The 16,201-nt window shown below is 48.8% G+C and overlaps 2 protein-coding genes across 9 annotated transcripts in view; one reads left to right on the forward strand and one right to left on the reverse strand.

Moving 5' to 3' along the window:
• LOC144829016 (uncharacterized) overlaps window positions 1-7,955 on the reverse strand; it is a 313,846-nt gene extending 305,891 nt beyond the window's left edge. For both annotated transcript variants that reach the window (XM_078687731.1, XM_078687721.1), the window contains exon 1: window positions 5,724-7,955. In XM_078687731.1, coding sequence (XP_078543857.1) covers window positions 5,724-5,726 — 3 coding nt within the window. In that variant the 5' untranslated portion in view covers window positions 5,727-7,955. The remainder of the gene's footprint in view (window positions 1-5,723) is intronic.
• Window positions 1-16,201, forward strand: part of AMHR2 (anti-Mullerian hormone receptor type 2) — a 1,194,741-nt gene that overhangs the window by 431,179 nt on the left and 747,361 nt on the right. The gene's annotated exons all lie outside the window — the stretch shown is intronic.

Here is a 16,201-nt window from a genome sequence, read left to right on the forward strand (position 1 = left end):
GTTGAGTCATGCTGTGCTGGTGCTGAGTCATGCTGAGGTGGTGGTGCAGCGGCGGTGCTGAGTGATTCTGTGCTGAGGTGATGATGCACTGATGCTGAAGTGGTGCTGAGTTGCTGCTGCGGTGGGGCTGCGCTGGTGGTGGTGCATTGATGCGGAAGTTGTGCTGTGCTGATGTTGGGGTGGTGCTGTGCTGGTGCTGAGGTAGTGCTGCACTCGTGGTAGTGTAGTGATGAGGAAATGGTGCTGTGCTGATGCTGAAGTGGTGCTGCGCTGATGCTGAAGTGGTGCCGCATTGGTGCTGAGTTGGGGCTGCGCTGGTGGAGCTACATTAATGTGAAGGTGGTGCTGTGCTGTTACTGAGATGGTGTTGTGCTGATGCTGAGATGGTGTTGCACTGATGCTGAGTTGTTGCTGAACTGGTGGAGGTACACTGATGAGGAGGTGGTGCTTAGGTGGTGCTGCTGAGCTGGTGCTCAGGTAGTGTTGATGGGTGTTGTGTTGGCACTGTGCTGAGAGGATGGTGAGCTGATGCAGAAGTGGTGCTATACTGATGCTAAAGTGGTGCTGTGTTGGTGCTGAGGTGGGGTTGCGCTGGTGCAGAGTTGGAACACTGATGCAGAGGTATTGCTGTGTGGATGCGGATGTGATGGTGTGCGGATGCTGAGACAGTGTTGTGCTGATGTTGAGGTGATGCTGTGCTGATTAGGTGAGGCTGTACTGGTGCTGAGGTGGCACTGGGCTGATGCTGAGTTGGTGATGCACTGGGGGTGGTGCAGTGATGATAAATTGGTGCTGTGCTGATGCTGAGGTGGTGCTGAGTGATACTGAGGTGGTGGTCGTGTGCTTCTGTCGAAGTGGTGCTCAGGTGCTACTGTGCCAGTGATCAGGTGGTGCTGAGTGTTGCTGATTTGGTGCTAAGGTGATGCTGGTGTAGTGCTGTGGTAGGGCTGCGCTGGTGATGGTGCACTGATGCGGAGGTGATGCTGTGCTGATGATGACGAGGTTCTGTGGTGCTGAGTCATGCTGTGATGGTGCTGTAATAGTGCGGAATGATGCTGTGGGGGTGCTGAGTCATGCTGAAGTGGTGGTGCTGCTCTGGTGCTCATGTGGTGCTGCGCTGATGCTAAAGTCGTGCTGCGTTGGGGCAGAGTTGTTGCTGAGGTGGGGCTGCGCTGGTGCCGAGATATGTCACAGCGGTGGTGGTGAGGTGACGCAGAGGTGATGCTGAGATGGTGCTCTGCTGATGTTTATGTGGTTCTGCACTGAAGCTGAGGTGCTGCACTGGTATAGATGCATTGATTAGGCTGTGCTAATGCTCAGGTGATGCTGAGGTGGTGCCGAGTGATGCTCAGGTGGTGGCGCTGTACTGGTGGTCAGGTGGTGCTTGAGCTGGTGCTCAGGTGGTGCGGAGTTATGCTGAGTTGATGCTGTGCTGAGAGGATGCTGTGCGGATGCTGCGGTGGTGCTGAATTGCTGCTTAGGTGGGGTTGCGCTGGTGTTGTTACTGAGATGATGCTGAGGTAGTGCTGAGGTGGAGGTGCAGTGATGAGGAGGTGGTGCTGTGCAGAAGCGGTGCTGCGCTGTGCTGGTGGTGGTGCTCTGATGCGAAGGTGATGCTGTGCCGGTCTTGAGGTGGTGCTGCGCTGATGCTGGGCTGGTGGAGCAGTGATGAGGAGGGGGTGCTGTGCTGATGCTGAGGTGCTGCTATGCTCATGCTTATGTGGCACTGCACTGATGCTGAGATGGTGCTGCGCTGGTGGTGTGCTTGTGCAGGATGATGCTGAAGTGGTGCCGAATGATGCGTTGGTGGTGCTCAGGGGGTGCTGTGCTGGTGCTGAAGTGATGCTGCTCTGGTGCTGAGGTGATGTTGCGCTGGTGCTGAAGTGGTGCTGTGCTAATGCTGAAGTGGTGCTGAGTCGCTGCTGAAGTGTTGCTGCCTTAATGCTGAGGTAGGGATGTGCTGGTGGTGGGCATTGATGCGAAGGTGGTGCTTTGCTGGTGCTGAAGTGGTGGTGTTGAGGTGGTGCCAAGTGATTCTGTGGTGGCACAGAGTGATGCTGTAGTGCTGCTGAGTTATGCTGAGGTGGTGGTGCTGCGCTGGTGTTCAGGTGGTGCTGAGTTGGTGCTGTGATGATGTGGTGCAGCGCTGTTGCTGAAGTGCTGCTGCATTGGTGCTGAGTTGCTGCTGAAGTGGGGCTGTGCTGGTGCTGAGGTGGGGCTACGCTGGTGGTGGTACACTGATGCTGAGATAGTGCTGTGCTGATTCTGAGATGCTGCTGTGCTGATGTTGAGGTGGTGCTGTGCTGGTTCTGAGGAGGTGGTGCTGTGATAATGCTGAGATGGTGCTATGCTGAGGTAGTGCTGTGGTGGTGCTGAGGTAATGCTGTGATGGTGCTCAGGAGATGCTGCGCTAATGCTGAGCTAAGGTGGTGGTGTGCTTGTGTAGAGGTATTGCTCAGGTGGTGCTGAGTGATGCGTTGGTGGTGCTCATGTCATGCTGTGGTTTTGCTCAGGTGGTGGTGAATGATGCTGAGTTGGTGCTGGGTGGGTGCTGAGGTGATGCTGCAATGGTGCTGAGGTGGTACCATGGTGCTTCGCTGATGGTGGTGAAGTGATGCTGTTGTGGTGCTGTGCTGGTGCTGAGGTGGTGATGCTGAGGCAGTGCTGAGCTGGTAGAGAGGTGGTGCTGTACTGGTGCAGAGGTGGTGGGTAGGTTGTGCGCTGGGGCTCCGTGATTCTGAGGTGGTTTTGTGGTGGTGCTCAGGAGCTGCTGCTGAAGTGGTGCTGAGTGACACTGACTGGTGCTGAAGTGGTGGCGCTGAGTTGGTGTTACACTGTCTACTTGTAGGATATATTTTTAGGTAACCTCACATTACATGCCGCATTTGGAGAGCACGGGGAGGCATCCCTTGATATTGGTTTTATTTCACCAACGATTGAAACCTAAAAGAAAGCATCAAAAAATGAAAGCGCACAACTTAAAGCTGCTTCCATTTTCATAAAACAGAGTAATAACAGCATGTTTACCTCTTCAATCGTATCCAAATAATAGTGCTGTCAAAAGGACAAAGTAAATATGTTGATCCTACTGTTGGCTGTCTTCTTAAACTACAGTTCTATTGAGTAAGTTTATTATTTAATGTTTGGACATTTGAGCTAATGATACCAAAATTGTTATATCATGAAAAACAACATAGCCTCCTGCTGAAAAAGCACTTGTGAAACCAAAGACAGTGTAAAACAAGATAAGCATATGATTTACAGCCCTTGGCTGAGTGTGTTCAAAAATCCAAAAGAAACCTAGGCAAAAGAAAAAGTAGTGCACAACAACTAACTTATATTGGCGATAAGGAAATGATCCATGTGAGAGGACCAGTCTCCAGGGCATGATCAAAACAGCAGAAGAAGGCACAAATGTAAACTATTCATCAACGAAAACAAAGGAATTTGAAAAGGCACATGAAGGATTGTACGGAAACAGAAGAGTGTCGTGAAACCCATACACTAGATGCATATTAATAATAGGGTGACCCAGTATCATGCAGAACTTGGGGAATATCAGATATAAATAGACAGTGGTTCTGCCATGTAGAAGGATATTTCTTCCCAAAAAATATAAAAGACTTACTCTTATCAGAGGTAGGTTCATCAATTAATGATACACAACACACTGACCGTAAACGTAAAGACCAACTACAAATGACAAAGACTCAAATTAAATTGAAAAAACTTGCGTGCAATATATTAAAATATATATTAAAATTCATATATCGTATGTGATTAAAGACATATCAATGATAATATCTGACAGGACAAATATTCTTTATACAATACACAACAGTGAAAATACAAATTTGTGACACAATAGTGCAACTAGGACAAAAAAGTAACAAATTGTTTCACATAAATAACACCAAACAAACTTGTAACAGCGTCCTAATATTTCAAATAGCCCTAAATAGACATGTGATTTATATTTCTTATGCAGCTTTTTCTATTTGGGCAATGAACGCTTGTAAACTCATCGTCGACATTTGACCCCTTATGCATGAGTGTGAGTAAACAGAATCACCATAGGTCTTCATCAGGGCTGTAAACCAAGAGTGTATATGGCCTGTCTGAGAAAATTCTCGGTAAGATTACAGATGGTATAACAGGTGCTGCAAATCCATAACATTGCGGTAAACATCACAGCCATAAAACTGGACAATTCCTGTGGCCCTGACAATAACCTGGGAATGTGCAATGTGTAATGCCCAGCATAAGTCAGCATTCTAGTGCTGAGCCTGTAACTACACTGAACACCCACCCACCACTGATGTCACTGGTCAGGTGAGACAGCATTAATAAAAGAGGCCGAGCCCACGTGCTCTGGGCCAGTTGCACCATACCTCCGGTGTGTCCTGTGTCTGCTTGCCAGCATGAGGGCCTAGGGCCCACCACAGACTTTACAATTGCGACGAGAGCGGAGCTGTGCCCAGCGTGCCACAGCTAAAAGGAAAAGTTCGAGGAAAAGGGGAAGAGAGAGCTGCCTGCTGCAAAGGCACACCCCCTGAGAAAGCAGCCGGCCGCCGAGAGGCCCACGAGGCGTGTGTCGATCCCTGGGCCTAGAGAAAAGGAAAGAGGTGACCGGAGCCCACCCGCACCTCTCCAGCCTGCCGTGGCCCACCCTGCCGTGGTGGTGCCCTAAGAGGACAGAGAAGCCATCGCGGTGCCCACCCGCGGAAGAACAGGCCCGTCGGCCGAAGGTGAGCCCCGGACTATAAAGCACCAAAAGCGGAGCCCACCCGCTATAAGTTATAGACACTAACTGTACCCCCTGAAGTGAGAGCGGCGCCAGTTATGCCCAAGTAATCAAGCAAGGCTCGCGGAGCCCACCCGCGGCCTGCCTACAGCGACGCGGTGTCGGCCGCAACTGCCCTGTGAAAAAAAAAGCAAGGCTCGCGGAGCCCACCCGCGGCCTGCCTGCGGCGACCCCTACTCCCGCCGCGCAGTGTGTGACTGAAGCTGCTGTGGCGGGGAGCGTATGAAAAGAGTTGCCGGGCCCTGACAAAGTAAAGCGGAGCCTACCCGCTATGAAGAGAACTTTGCCCCGCCGGAAAGAGCGCTAGGCCCTACAGAATTGACAGCACGCGGGGCCGGACTGCCATAATGCCGGCCGCCGCAGCCAAGTGCTGAAAGTGAGGGAGCATCGTGTGGCTGCCGCGCGGGGGGGGGAAGGGTGAAGAAGAGTGCGCACGGAAGCCCCGCAGGGCTATGGGACCCCCGGCGGCACCAGTGACCTGGAGGGGAATGAGCCCGCAGCGTGATGCAAGCTGCCGGGCACTGCCTGAAAGAAAGCGGGAGCTCACCCAGCATAACTGAAATCTGCCCAAGCGACACTCCACTGCCCGCGTGAGAACTGCGAGAAGCCGCCGCAGGCAGGGAGGACAAAAAAGCACAGAGCCACAGGAGCACCGGAAAAGCTGCGTTGGCACCCCGCCCCCTCAGTGAATGAGACTGACTGCCCACGAAGTAAGGAGCACAGGAGGCCGATCAGAGCGAGCACCCTCTCCCCAGCAGCCCGTGAACACTTGGCATACTGCGAGGAGCAGGGAGGGGGAAAGGTAACCAAAACGCTCAGCAAAGAAAAGGAGCCCACCTACGGAGGCCTCACACGGACCCCAGCCACGAGCAGGAAAGCCTGGCAGCAACGCAACCCGGCCCCAGCAGGTTTCACTCACCATAAGTGGCTGGTCGGTCTCTTTGTTTCCCCTCTGCCCCCAACGATGCCCGAGAGGCTGAAACGTCAAGCAGCAACACGAAGCTCAGTCAGGCTCCAGCAGGGACAAGTTGGGAGACTACACTGCCATCTAGTGGCCAAAAGGGAAAAGTGCACCTGCCACCATAATTGAACTTAGCTGCAGGACTGGGAAAAGTTTACAAGGACATCAGGGCAGCACCTCAATTGTGACAAGGGGAAACAGACGGCATAGCGCCCACATAGCCACGCAGCAACACAAAACTGACGTAGCGACGCCACAAGGCACTAAAGAAGCAAGAGGAGGATCTAGAGTGCGACACGGCCAGGAGCTGCGCAAGAGAAGAGAGAGTGACACAAGCATACGACAGCGCAGGGACATTGCGGTGAGCACAGCTACAGGGAGGAAGATCTGCGCAGAATATTCTCCCTCATAGATTGCGACGCCACGCCAATACGCAACCTCCTGAGGACAAAAGGAGACTGTGCCAGAAGCACAGAAGAAAGGAACAGTGTTGTCGACAAGCCAACCCTGAAGGATGGTCAAGGGGACAGGCAGTATAGGACTGGCACAGCAACGCCACGCAGCAGCACAAGACTGTAGCAGCAAGGGAGTGCAGCAAAAGCAAGGTTAAAAGCCAAGGGCAGACTGCAACTCATTGCCCTCCAGCAAGACGACAGTGGTCAAGCGCAAGAAAGCACCAGGAGTGGCCAAAGTGCTCAGAGAAGAGAGCGAGGAACGAAGGTCAGCACTGCGATGCCAGAAGCGCAGGTACTCTCCAGAAAGCGCAAGGAAGACGCCAGGAGACAGCGCAGGAAAGCGACAGGCGTGCAAGAACTCCACACCCGCACGACAGGACCGCGCAGCACTGCGCCGGAACGTGCCAGGAGAGCCAGGAATCAGGAGCGCCAGAGTGACGCTACACAGCGACGCGCCAACGCCAAAACACCGTAACGGTGAATAGCGACCACGAAGAAGATAGCACAGCATGACGACTCATGCCGAAGGTGAAAGCCAACCACCCAGTCTGGTCGCTAAGGAAAGAAAAGAAGCAACTGAGAAGATGGCGACAACCGGTTCAGTCACTAGAAGATAAGACCAGTGTCTGAGAGCCATGCCCAGACCAGAGAGAAACAGGTGGAGTGCACGCTACCTGGAGAAGACTGGCTGGGAAGACCAAGGCAGTACAGTGACCAGATCACGTCGCAAGAAGGAACAGGGAGAAGAAGGGCGTGACGCCATAAAGAAAAGGAAGAAGGAACAGTAGAAAAGGTCGCGACGCTAACCCTGGGAAGTGAGTGACAAGAAGACAGTGTCCTAGGACTAGGACAAGACCGGGATGACACGTGCAGAGTGCGCGCGCTGCATGGGGAAGCCTGGCCAGAGAAGATGAAGAAAAGGGGACCAGGGTACGTCGCGAGAAGAGGAGAATAGAAGAAAGATCGGAGTGGCACGCCACCACCGAAGAAAGAAGAAGGGAGAAGTCGGAATGGCACGCTGCCACTGCAAGAAGAAGCCGCCCCTGCGGAATGAAGCAAGGTGACAGGCACTGGAACACCTGAGTGCAATGGAAGACAAGCCTGGCAAGAGCACCGGCAGCGCAGACCAAAGACAACCACCTACGAGCCATCCATCCACATGGCAATCGCAGAAGAGAGCAAGCTAGACGGTTGGCTACATCTACCTCTGGGGTTGAGCGGAAGATTGGATGGCGAGACTACTCAGGACTCCGGAAGCTGAGGAACTGACCACCTCGCACCAGCTCGTGGCAACCCAGAATCAGAGGCCTCAAGGGACTCTGGTGGCAGCAAGTCCCGCACGGGAGACAGGTCTACAGAAGTGCGTCTGCAGGACCCAAGGGGATGAAAGCCTCGCGAGCAATGAAGAGAGTCGACAACTCAACCTTCAGGTGGAACTAGGACACAACGGTGAGGCTCGTGGAGCGCCCTGCTCACGGCCCGAAGGCTATGGTGGAGCAACACGACCGAAAACACCAGTCCAGTGGAAGCCTGGCAAAGAGGTCCTCCCGGACATCTGGTGAGAGAGGAATACCGGCGAGAGGGGCATCCTAGTGAGAGGATGTGTGCACCTACTCTATTCACCTGCCAAGAGTCAACACTAAAGCCTGCCCGGAAAACATCACAATGCCAGAAGAGAGAACAAAACCAGAAGACTGTTGACACCTGTGTCATCTATTTATCTGTCAAAAATCAAAACAGGACTAGCTAAGTTACAGAAGAAAGGGACTCAATGGAGTACGTGTGTCGGCAAACCAGTAGGTTTTTTCAAAAAGCCCTCACCCACCAACCTAGTTGGTGGCATGCTTCATCATCGGGCCCACCACAGTGACACCTAATGTGTCCCGGGTGTGCTTCAACGCCAGATTACTGCGGAGCTGGTATACTTGCTGAGTGTGCAGTGTAGTGAGTGTGAAGGTGAAAATTAAAAAACCATACAGAAGGTCCCAGTACCCGAGGGTAAAACAATATTTTAATTTACTGGGCCCCTGTTGGTATATTAAAAGGCAGACGGACGTGTTGGAGTATGGATTATGACCTCCAGCGTCCTGTGTGGTCTACATGTTTCAGCCTGGCCTTTTTAATTTGAAACAGGCTTTCCTCAGGACCAAGTGAGTATGTGTAAAGTGTAAATTAAATAAACTAAATTATAGTGATTGTGTTATTTTTTCACTATGTGTAGCACTCCCTAAGGTGCTGTATGGGTGAGAGGGGGATTCCCTCTCGCTTTGCTACATATAACATAAAGGGGACACAGACAGACGTACAGAGTAGAGTCACATTAGCATGATTTTGCAAGTTAGCCGCCATTCAGCCGTCTTATAAGGTGAGTGAACGAACTATGTTTGGCTAAAGTGTGGTCATGTCAGTGACAGGACCTGTGTGGTTTTTTATCTAGAAGCCGGTTGTAGTGGTGGGCTAGAAAAGCGAATTTTTTCAATGTGAGGTTCAGGTAAGTAAAAGAACATTATCCTCACACAGTCTTTTTTCTGTACAAAGCCTCCTTGGGTCACCTGGCAGAGAAAAAGACCCTGAAAGAAGGTTGTAACAGTTTTGAAATTTATCCGACCTGTAGGGAAAGAGACCTCAACACCTTACCCCAGTAGTTGCTGTAGTGCGCAGTCCATTTACTCACGAAATTGCCGGTCTGGTTCCTCCTTGGACCTGTCGTCCTTCTGCGGTGCCCGAATGTGAAAGGAGGGCCTTGCCGGTCGTGTTTATATAGCCTCGTTTATCATTTTCACCTGTGTAAGTGTAGAAATAAAGGGGGGGGCGCAGTTGCGCAAAACGCCATGTCATTGCCGCCGGGCGCACGCGTAATGGTGTAGTGGCACTCGCCGGGCGCATGCGCATTAGTTTGGTGATTCTCGCGCATGCGCGAAGTAGTTCTGAAGGCGCACGTCGGTCTGCTCATGCGCGGGGTGTGGATAGAGGTTGCGATTGAAAAGACACCTCATTCGAATAGCGCGTCTTTGCTGCGCGTGTTATAGGGGCATATATGAATGTGAGGCCCAGTTATAAAATAAGAAATGGGGGACATTCCCACTAAGGGGGTTGATAAAAACTTAATTGCAATAGTTGCACACTAATATGTACAGAGATGCAAAGTATGAACTGGGTGAGAGAGAAGGAAAGGAACATATTGTTTAGGATAAATCTCAGTTCAATTTGTTAGTGAATTCCATGGTATGGAATCATTCAGGCCTCCAATATGTGTGGACAATCTGTATATCCAGCGTTGTTCCTTTTGGAGGAGGTGCCTGTCATTATTTTCTGTTGTGTCAAATTGTTCTATGACAGTCCAAGTAAAATCATTGGGAGTATGGTTATGAGACAAAAAATGGTCTGTTAATTTACTTATGTTTTTGCCTCATCGGATGGTGCTCCTGTGTTCTGTCATTCTGGTTTTTACCTTCCGGGTAGTCATCCCGACGTATCGCAGTCCACATCTGCAAGTTATTAGGTAAACCAGGTTGGAAGAGTTGCAATTGGTAAACTGACGTTGTGTCCATGTTTTACCTGGTTCCAGGTCCAGGGTTTTGGATGGAGATGTTAGATGGCATACGCTGCAGTTGTTGCACGGTTGGTGTCCTGTAAGCTTTGGTAAGCCCCATACCCGGAAGGTAACTGTCATAGAACAATTTGACACAACAGAAAATAATGACAGGCACCTCCTCCAAAAGGAACAACGCTGGATATACAGATTGTCCACACATATTGGAGGCCTGAATGATTCCATACCATGGAATTCACTATCAAATTGAACTGAGAATTATCCTAAACAATATGTTCCTTTCCTTCTCTCTCACCCAGTTCATACTTTGCATCTCTGTACATATTAATGTGCAACTATTGCAATTAAGTTTTTATCAACCCCCTTAGTGGGAATGTCCCCCATTTCTTATTTTATAACTGGGCCTCACATTCATATATGCCCCTATAACACGCGCAGCAAAGACGCGCTATTCGAATGAGGTGTCTTTTCAATCGCAACCTCTATCCACACCCCGCGCATGAGCAGACCGACGTGCGCCTTCAGAACTACTTCGCGCATGCGCGAGAATCACCAAACTAATGCGCATGCGCCCGGCGAGTGCCACTACACCATTACGCGTGCGCCCGGCGGCAATGACATGGCGTTTTGCGCAACTGCACCCCTCCCTTTATTTCTACACTTACACAGATGAAAATGATAAACGAGGCTATATAAACACGACCGGCAAGGCCCTCCTTTCACATTCGGGCACCGCAGAAGGACGACAGGTCCAAGGAGGAACCAGACCGGCAATTTCGTGAGTAAATGGACTGCGCACTACAGCAACTACTGGGGTAAGGTGTTGAGGTCTCTTTCCCTACAGGTCGGATAAATTTCAAAACTGTTACAACCTTCTTTCAGGGTCTTTTTCTCTGCCAGGTGACCCAAGGAGGCTTTGTACAGAAAAAAGACTGTGTGAGGATAATGTTCTTTTACTTACCTGAACCTCACATTGAAAAAATTCGCTTTTCTAGCCCACCACTACAACCGGCTTCTAGATAAAAAACCACACAGGTCCTGTCACTGACATGACCACACTTTAGCCAAACATAGTTCGTTCACTCACCTTATAAGACGGCTGAATGGCGGCTAACTTGCAAAATCATGCTAATGTGACTCTACTCTGTACGTCTGTCTGTGTCCCCTTTATGTTATATGTAGCAAAGCGAGAGGGAATCCCCCTCTCACCCATACAGCACCTTAGGGAGTGCTACACATAGTGAAAAAATAACACAATCACTATAATTTAGTTTATTTAATTTACACTTTACACATACTCACTTGGTCCTGAGGAAAGCCTGTTTCAAATTAAAAAGGCCAGGCTGAAACATGTAGACCACACAGGACGCTGGAGGTCATAATCCATACTCCAACACGTCCGTCTGCCTTTTAATATACCAACAGGGGCCCAGTAAATTAAAATATTGTTTTACCCTCGGGTACTGGGACCTTCTGTATGGTTTTTTAATTTTCACCTTCACACTCACTACACTGCACACTCAGCAAGTATACCAGCTCCGCAGTAATCTGGCGTTGAAGCACACCCGGGACACATTAGGTGTCACTGTGGTGGGCCCGATGATGAAGCATGCCACCAACTAGGTTGGTGGGTGAGGGCTTTTTGAAAAAACCTACTGGTTTGCCGACACACGTACTCCATTGAGTCCCTTTCTTCTGTAACTTAGCTAGTCCTGTTTTGATTTTTGACATATAATAGCAGGGATTCGGACTAGCTTACCTAGTCCTCACTCTCTCCTTTGATTCAACAATCATCTATTTATCTCTCATCACCAACGGAGCGAAGCAAAGGCAGGGCTGAGAACAGCGGACAGACAGCACAAACAAAGAATGAACCCGCCGAACAACTGCGAACCGTGCCACCGAGAACTGTTAGTCCTAAATGCAAGAACTATACTGCCTGCGGCTTGCAAGCAGCCAAAGAGACTTGTTTTGAAAGCGAAAGTCCAATGATACATTTCTATGTTTTCTTTCCCCCACAGGTTTTTGGACTTTTTTTCTGTTTGGTTTAATTTTTTAACCAATTTGGGGAGGGATGTAATGCCCAGCATAAGTCAGCATTCTAGTGCTGAGCCTGTAACTACACTGAACACCCACCCACCACTGATGTCACTGGTCAGGTGACACAGCATTAATAAAAGAGGCCGAGCCCACGTGCTCTGGGCCAGTTGCACCATACCTCCGGTGTGTCCTGTGTCTGCTTGCCAGCATGAGGGCCTAGGGCCCACCACAGACTTTACACAATCTACTGTAACAAGAATTCAAAGTTGGAAATGGTAATATTTATAATCCTAATTAAATTAAATGGGTACAAGACAGACATTGTCCGGACCTAACTGAGAGCACAGCATGTATTCTCTTAATTAAACTAATTTCTGTTCGTTTTGGTTCACAATGAGTCAACTTCTATTCCTAAATAAACACAACTGCAGATGATCTTTCATTGATTGAAGAAGTTATTATTCATTCTTCATTAATCATTCTATCGAGTCTTGTATCGTTATATATAATGTACATTTAAGTCATTAAATCATGACTATTTTTTTGTGCATATGTTACTTAATAAATAAACAAAGCATCACATATTATTGAACATGTTAGCAAAGACACATAGTTAACAACAGTTGATTGTTGTTGGCCGGATGCATTTTGGGACAATCGGTCCCTTCCTCGGGGGCCACTGTGGTTAACGTAGCGTTCCAAGTGTGGTGCTCACCACACGGTAGTGATGCCGAACACAGTGAATCTATTTACAACGTGAAGAGTACACACTCCGATTTGCAAAGTTCTAAAACTCGAGAAGGAGACCGTTGTAAACCGACGACACGCATACTAGAATAATTCTGTGTTATCAGGAAGCTTCAACTGATTCTATCAATTAAAGCCAATGCTGGCTTCCCAAGCACCTTTTACATTTGCAGATTGACCAGTTAAACACATTTACATTTACATTTCTTTACTGGAAGCAGGCACCCTGGGCAAGAAGGGTTGTTTGTCTCTCTGCCCCTCCCTCCCTTTCACAGCACAGGAGAGACTCCCTGCCGTACACTTCAGTTGTCTTTTCACATGAAGTAGGGGAACTGTTTTTCATAAATGTAAAAAAGTATGGGCACGTCGTGCCCCTAAGATCCCGCCCTCTTCGACCACTTCCCTGACTACACGTCAGTGCAAGATAAACGGAACACTTAGTCATAAAAAGAAAGCAGAGAGTCTTGAATTTTCAATATAGGCTATATTTCTGGCCATACTCCAAATTCAGCAAGAGGGGAAGGCACAGGTTTTCAACCATGCCGGAGACTGCTTGGTAAATGCTGAAAACAGTAGTAGGAGCAAGCAGCAGAGACAGGGGTCTGCCTCGCCACATAAATCCAATGCGCTGTTGGGGGCGGGCAGGGTCCCTCAGTGTATGATACAGCTAGAGGAGCTCTGTTCGAATTGTAGTACAAACTGATGGGAAATTGAGAGAGGCATTGGGTGACTTGGATGGAGGCAGACCACCTCCTGATGACGCTCTGAGTTCCGGGCCCGGCACTTACCCTGTCTGTGACGCAGAACCTTGAAATAGTGGCCAACATATCTTACTGACATCATTACGCAACAGGATGATTGTTGCCATCACGACTGGTGGGACGAATGCGTGTACTAGACAGTTTCTTCTGAACAGCAGGGACATTGATGAGGGGTTCTGACTTGGGCCCTATGTAGAAGACTGACCGGCATAGACATGCTGGCACACAACATGGGTTAGGGTAAGATACAATATCTTGTGTGAGGAGGGCTGAGCGACATACATTTCAGGCTTGTGCTGTGCTACTCGCTGTTTGAGCGGTAGGGTGGGGCAGTCACAGCCAGGGAGTTGTTCTCCGCAGTTCAATTGGCCTGTTTGTTGTTTTTGCCCCCATGTGGGGCTGTTTACTGAAGTTTCAAAGGGGGTGATGTTTATTGTTCCTTTCATGTTTCTCCTTTCCTTATGGGTTCCATGGTGACTAAGGGCCCGATGTAGGTAATCCCAGATTACCGATTCTTAAATACCGAATCATACCGATTCGGTATTTAAGAACAAGCAAATGGGATGTAGGTAATTTTTCTTAAATAATTACCGAATCGGTAAGTTTCGGTAATTATCGAATCGGTATTTACCGATTCGGTAATTGCCATTCATTCCTATGGGCCTGGTGGCCCATAGGAATGAACGTCAATTACCGAATCGATAAATAATGGGGGAAACATTGAAGGGTGGCAGGGTGTCACTTTGACACCCTGTTGCACCCCTCAAATGTGTATGGGTGCACATGTTGCAGACATAGATGCCCTAAGGGCATGTATGTCTGCAACATGGCACTGTTGGAAAAGCAAAAAAAAATGCCTTTTCTAAGGTTTTCATTATTTACCACCAACTTCTAGTTGGTGGTAAATAACGAATCCTAAAATGGGAAAAGCACTCATTTGAGTGCTCCCTACATATCAGATTCGGTAATTTACATATTCGGTATTTTTAAGAATCGGTAATTTACCGAATTCTTAAATACCGATTCAGTAAATTACCGAATCTGAAATGAAGCCACCTACATATGAAAAGCCTAATTCCGGTCGGTAACGGCCGAAATTCGGTAATTTCGGCCGTTACCGACCGGAATTACGCTTCCTACATCTGGCCCTTAATGTATTGTTTGAACAACAGCCATTCAGTATAGGCCTGCACTCTATGTGCTTCCAATGGTATACGGTTCCGTGCTTCCATTGGTATATGGTTCCTCTGGAACCAGCGCCTTTGCCTGCAGTGAAGGGTGCACTTACCCCAAAGGATGCAATGGGGTTCAGTATTAGCAGAAATACTTGACTCCACTCTATGACACTGCACGCCACTCCACTCTATGCCACTCTTTGCCACTCTGACACTTCACCCTACGACAGTCTGTGCTACTTTACGATACTCTATGCCACTCCACACTACTACACGCAACACTACTTTACTCCACTCTACGACACTCCATGCTCTCCATTTCACTCTGACATTTTACCCCAATCTATACTACGCTACACTTATCTGCTCCACTCAATTCCACTTCACCTCACTCTGCTCCACTCTACTCCACTTCACTCCATGCTACTCTACAACGCTTTACTCCACTCTATCCTACACCACTTTACGACACGTCTCTCTACACCCCTCCACTCTATGTCACTCCACTCCAAAATACTGTAATCCACTATCCACCTTACTCCACTATACGCCAATCCACTCTAAGAAACTCTACTCCATGTTATTCTGTGCCACTTCACACCACTCTACTCTATGCCACTCTTCTCTATGGCACACTACAACACTCTACGCCACTTCACTCTAGGCCTCTCTATGACACTCCACTCTTCAACACCCTATCAACTCTTTGACACTCTGTGCCATTCACAACACTTTCTTTCACTCTGCTGCTCCACTCTACTACACATCACACTATTTTACTACACTCTACGGCATTCTACGCTGTGCCACTCCAATCTATGGCACTTTACTCCACTCTGCACTACGCCACTCCCATCTTCTCCACTCTACTCCACTTCACGCCACTCTACACCACTGCACTATAAGACACTCTACTCCACCATGCCACACTATATCTCTCCACTCTCCGACACCTTATTCCACTCTGTGCTATGCCACTACACTTTACTTCAAGATACTTTACTCCACTGTATGCTCATCAACTCTATGCAGCTCTACTCCACGCTGTAACACTCTATGCCACTATACAACACTTTACACCATTCTATGCTATGCCACCTCACTCTACACCTCTCCACTCTAACCTACTCCACCACAAACTACTCCACTCTATGCCACTCCACTGTACAACACTCTACTCCCTGACAATCTATGCCACTTCACTGTCCAACACTTTACTCCACTTAACTCTATGCCGCTCTACTCTTCTCCCATCTACCCCACTATCTGCCACTCCACTCTATGACCCTTCACTTTACGACACTTCACACTACAGCATTCTACTCTATGACGCTATATGACACTCTACGTCACTCTACACCACTCCACTCTACAACACTCCATGACACTCTACTCCACTCTACAATACTTTACTCCACTCTACAACACTTTACTCCACATTATGCCACTCCACTCTATGCCACTCCAGTCTACTACACTACACTCTATGAAACTCCACTCTACGCACTCCATGACACTCCACTCAATGATACTCCATTCTAAAACACTCTACTCCACTCCAATGTATGACTTTGTACTTCACACTACGTTACAACACTATTGATGAAATGAAAATGTTTTGCCACCCTGCTTGTCTTTTGTTTTTATGTGAAGTTTGCATTTGCGGCACTATTTTATGTTGAGAGGCCATTTTGAATCATGTCGT

The sequence above is a fragment of the Lissotriton helveticus genome, chromosome 1_1 (genome assembly GCF_964261635.1).
Source record: "Lissotriton helveticus chromosome 1_1, aLisHel1.1, whole genome shotgun sequence".
NCBI lineage: Eukaryota > Metazoa > Chordata > Amphibia > Caudata > Salamandridae > Lissotriton > Lissotriton helveticus.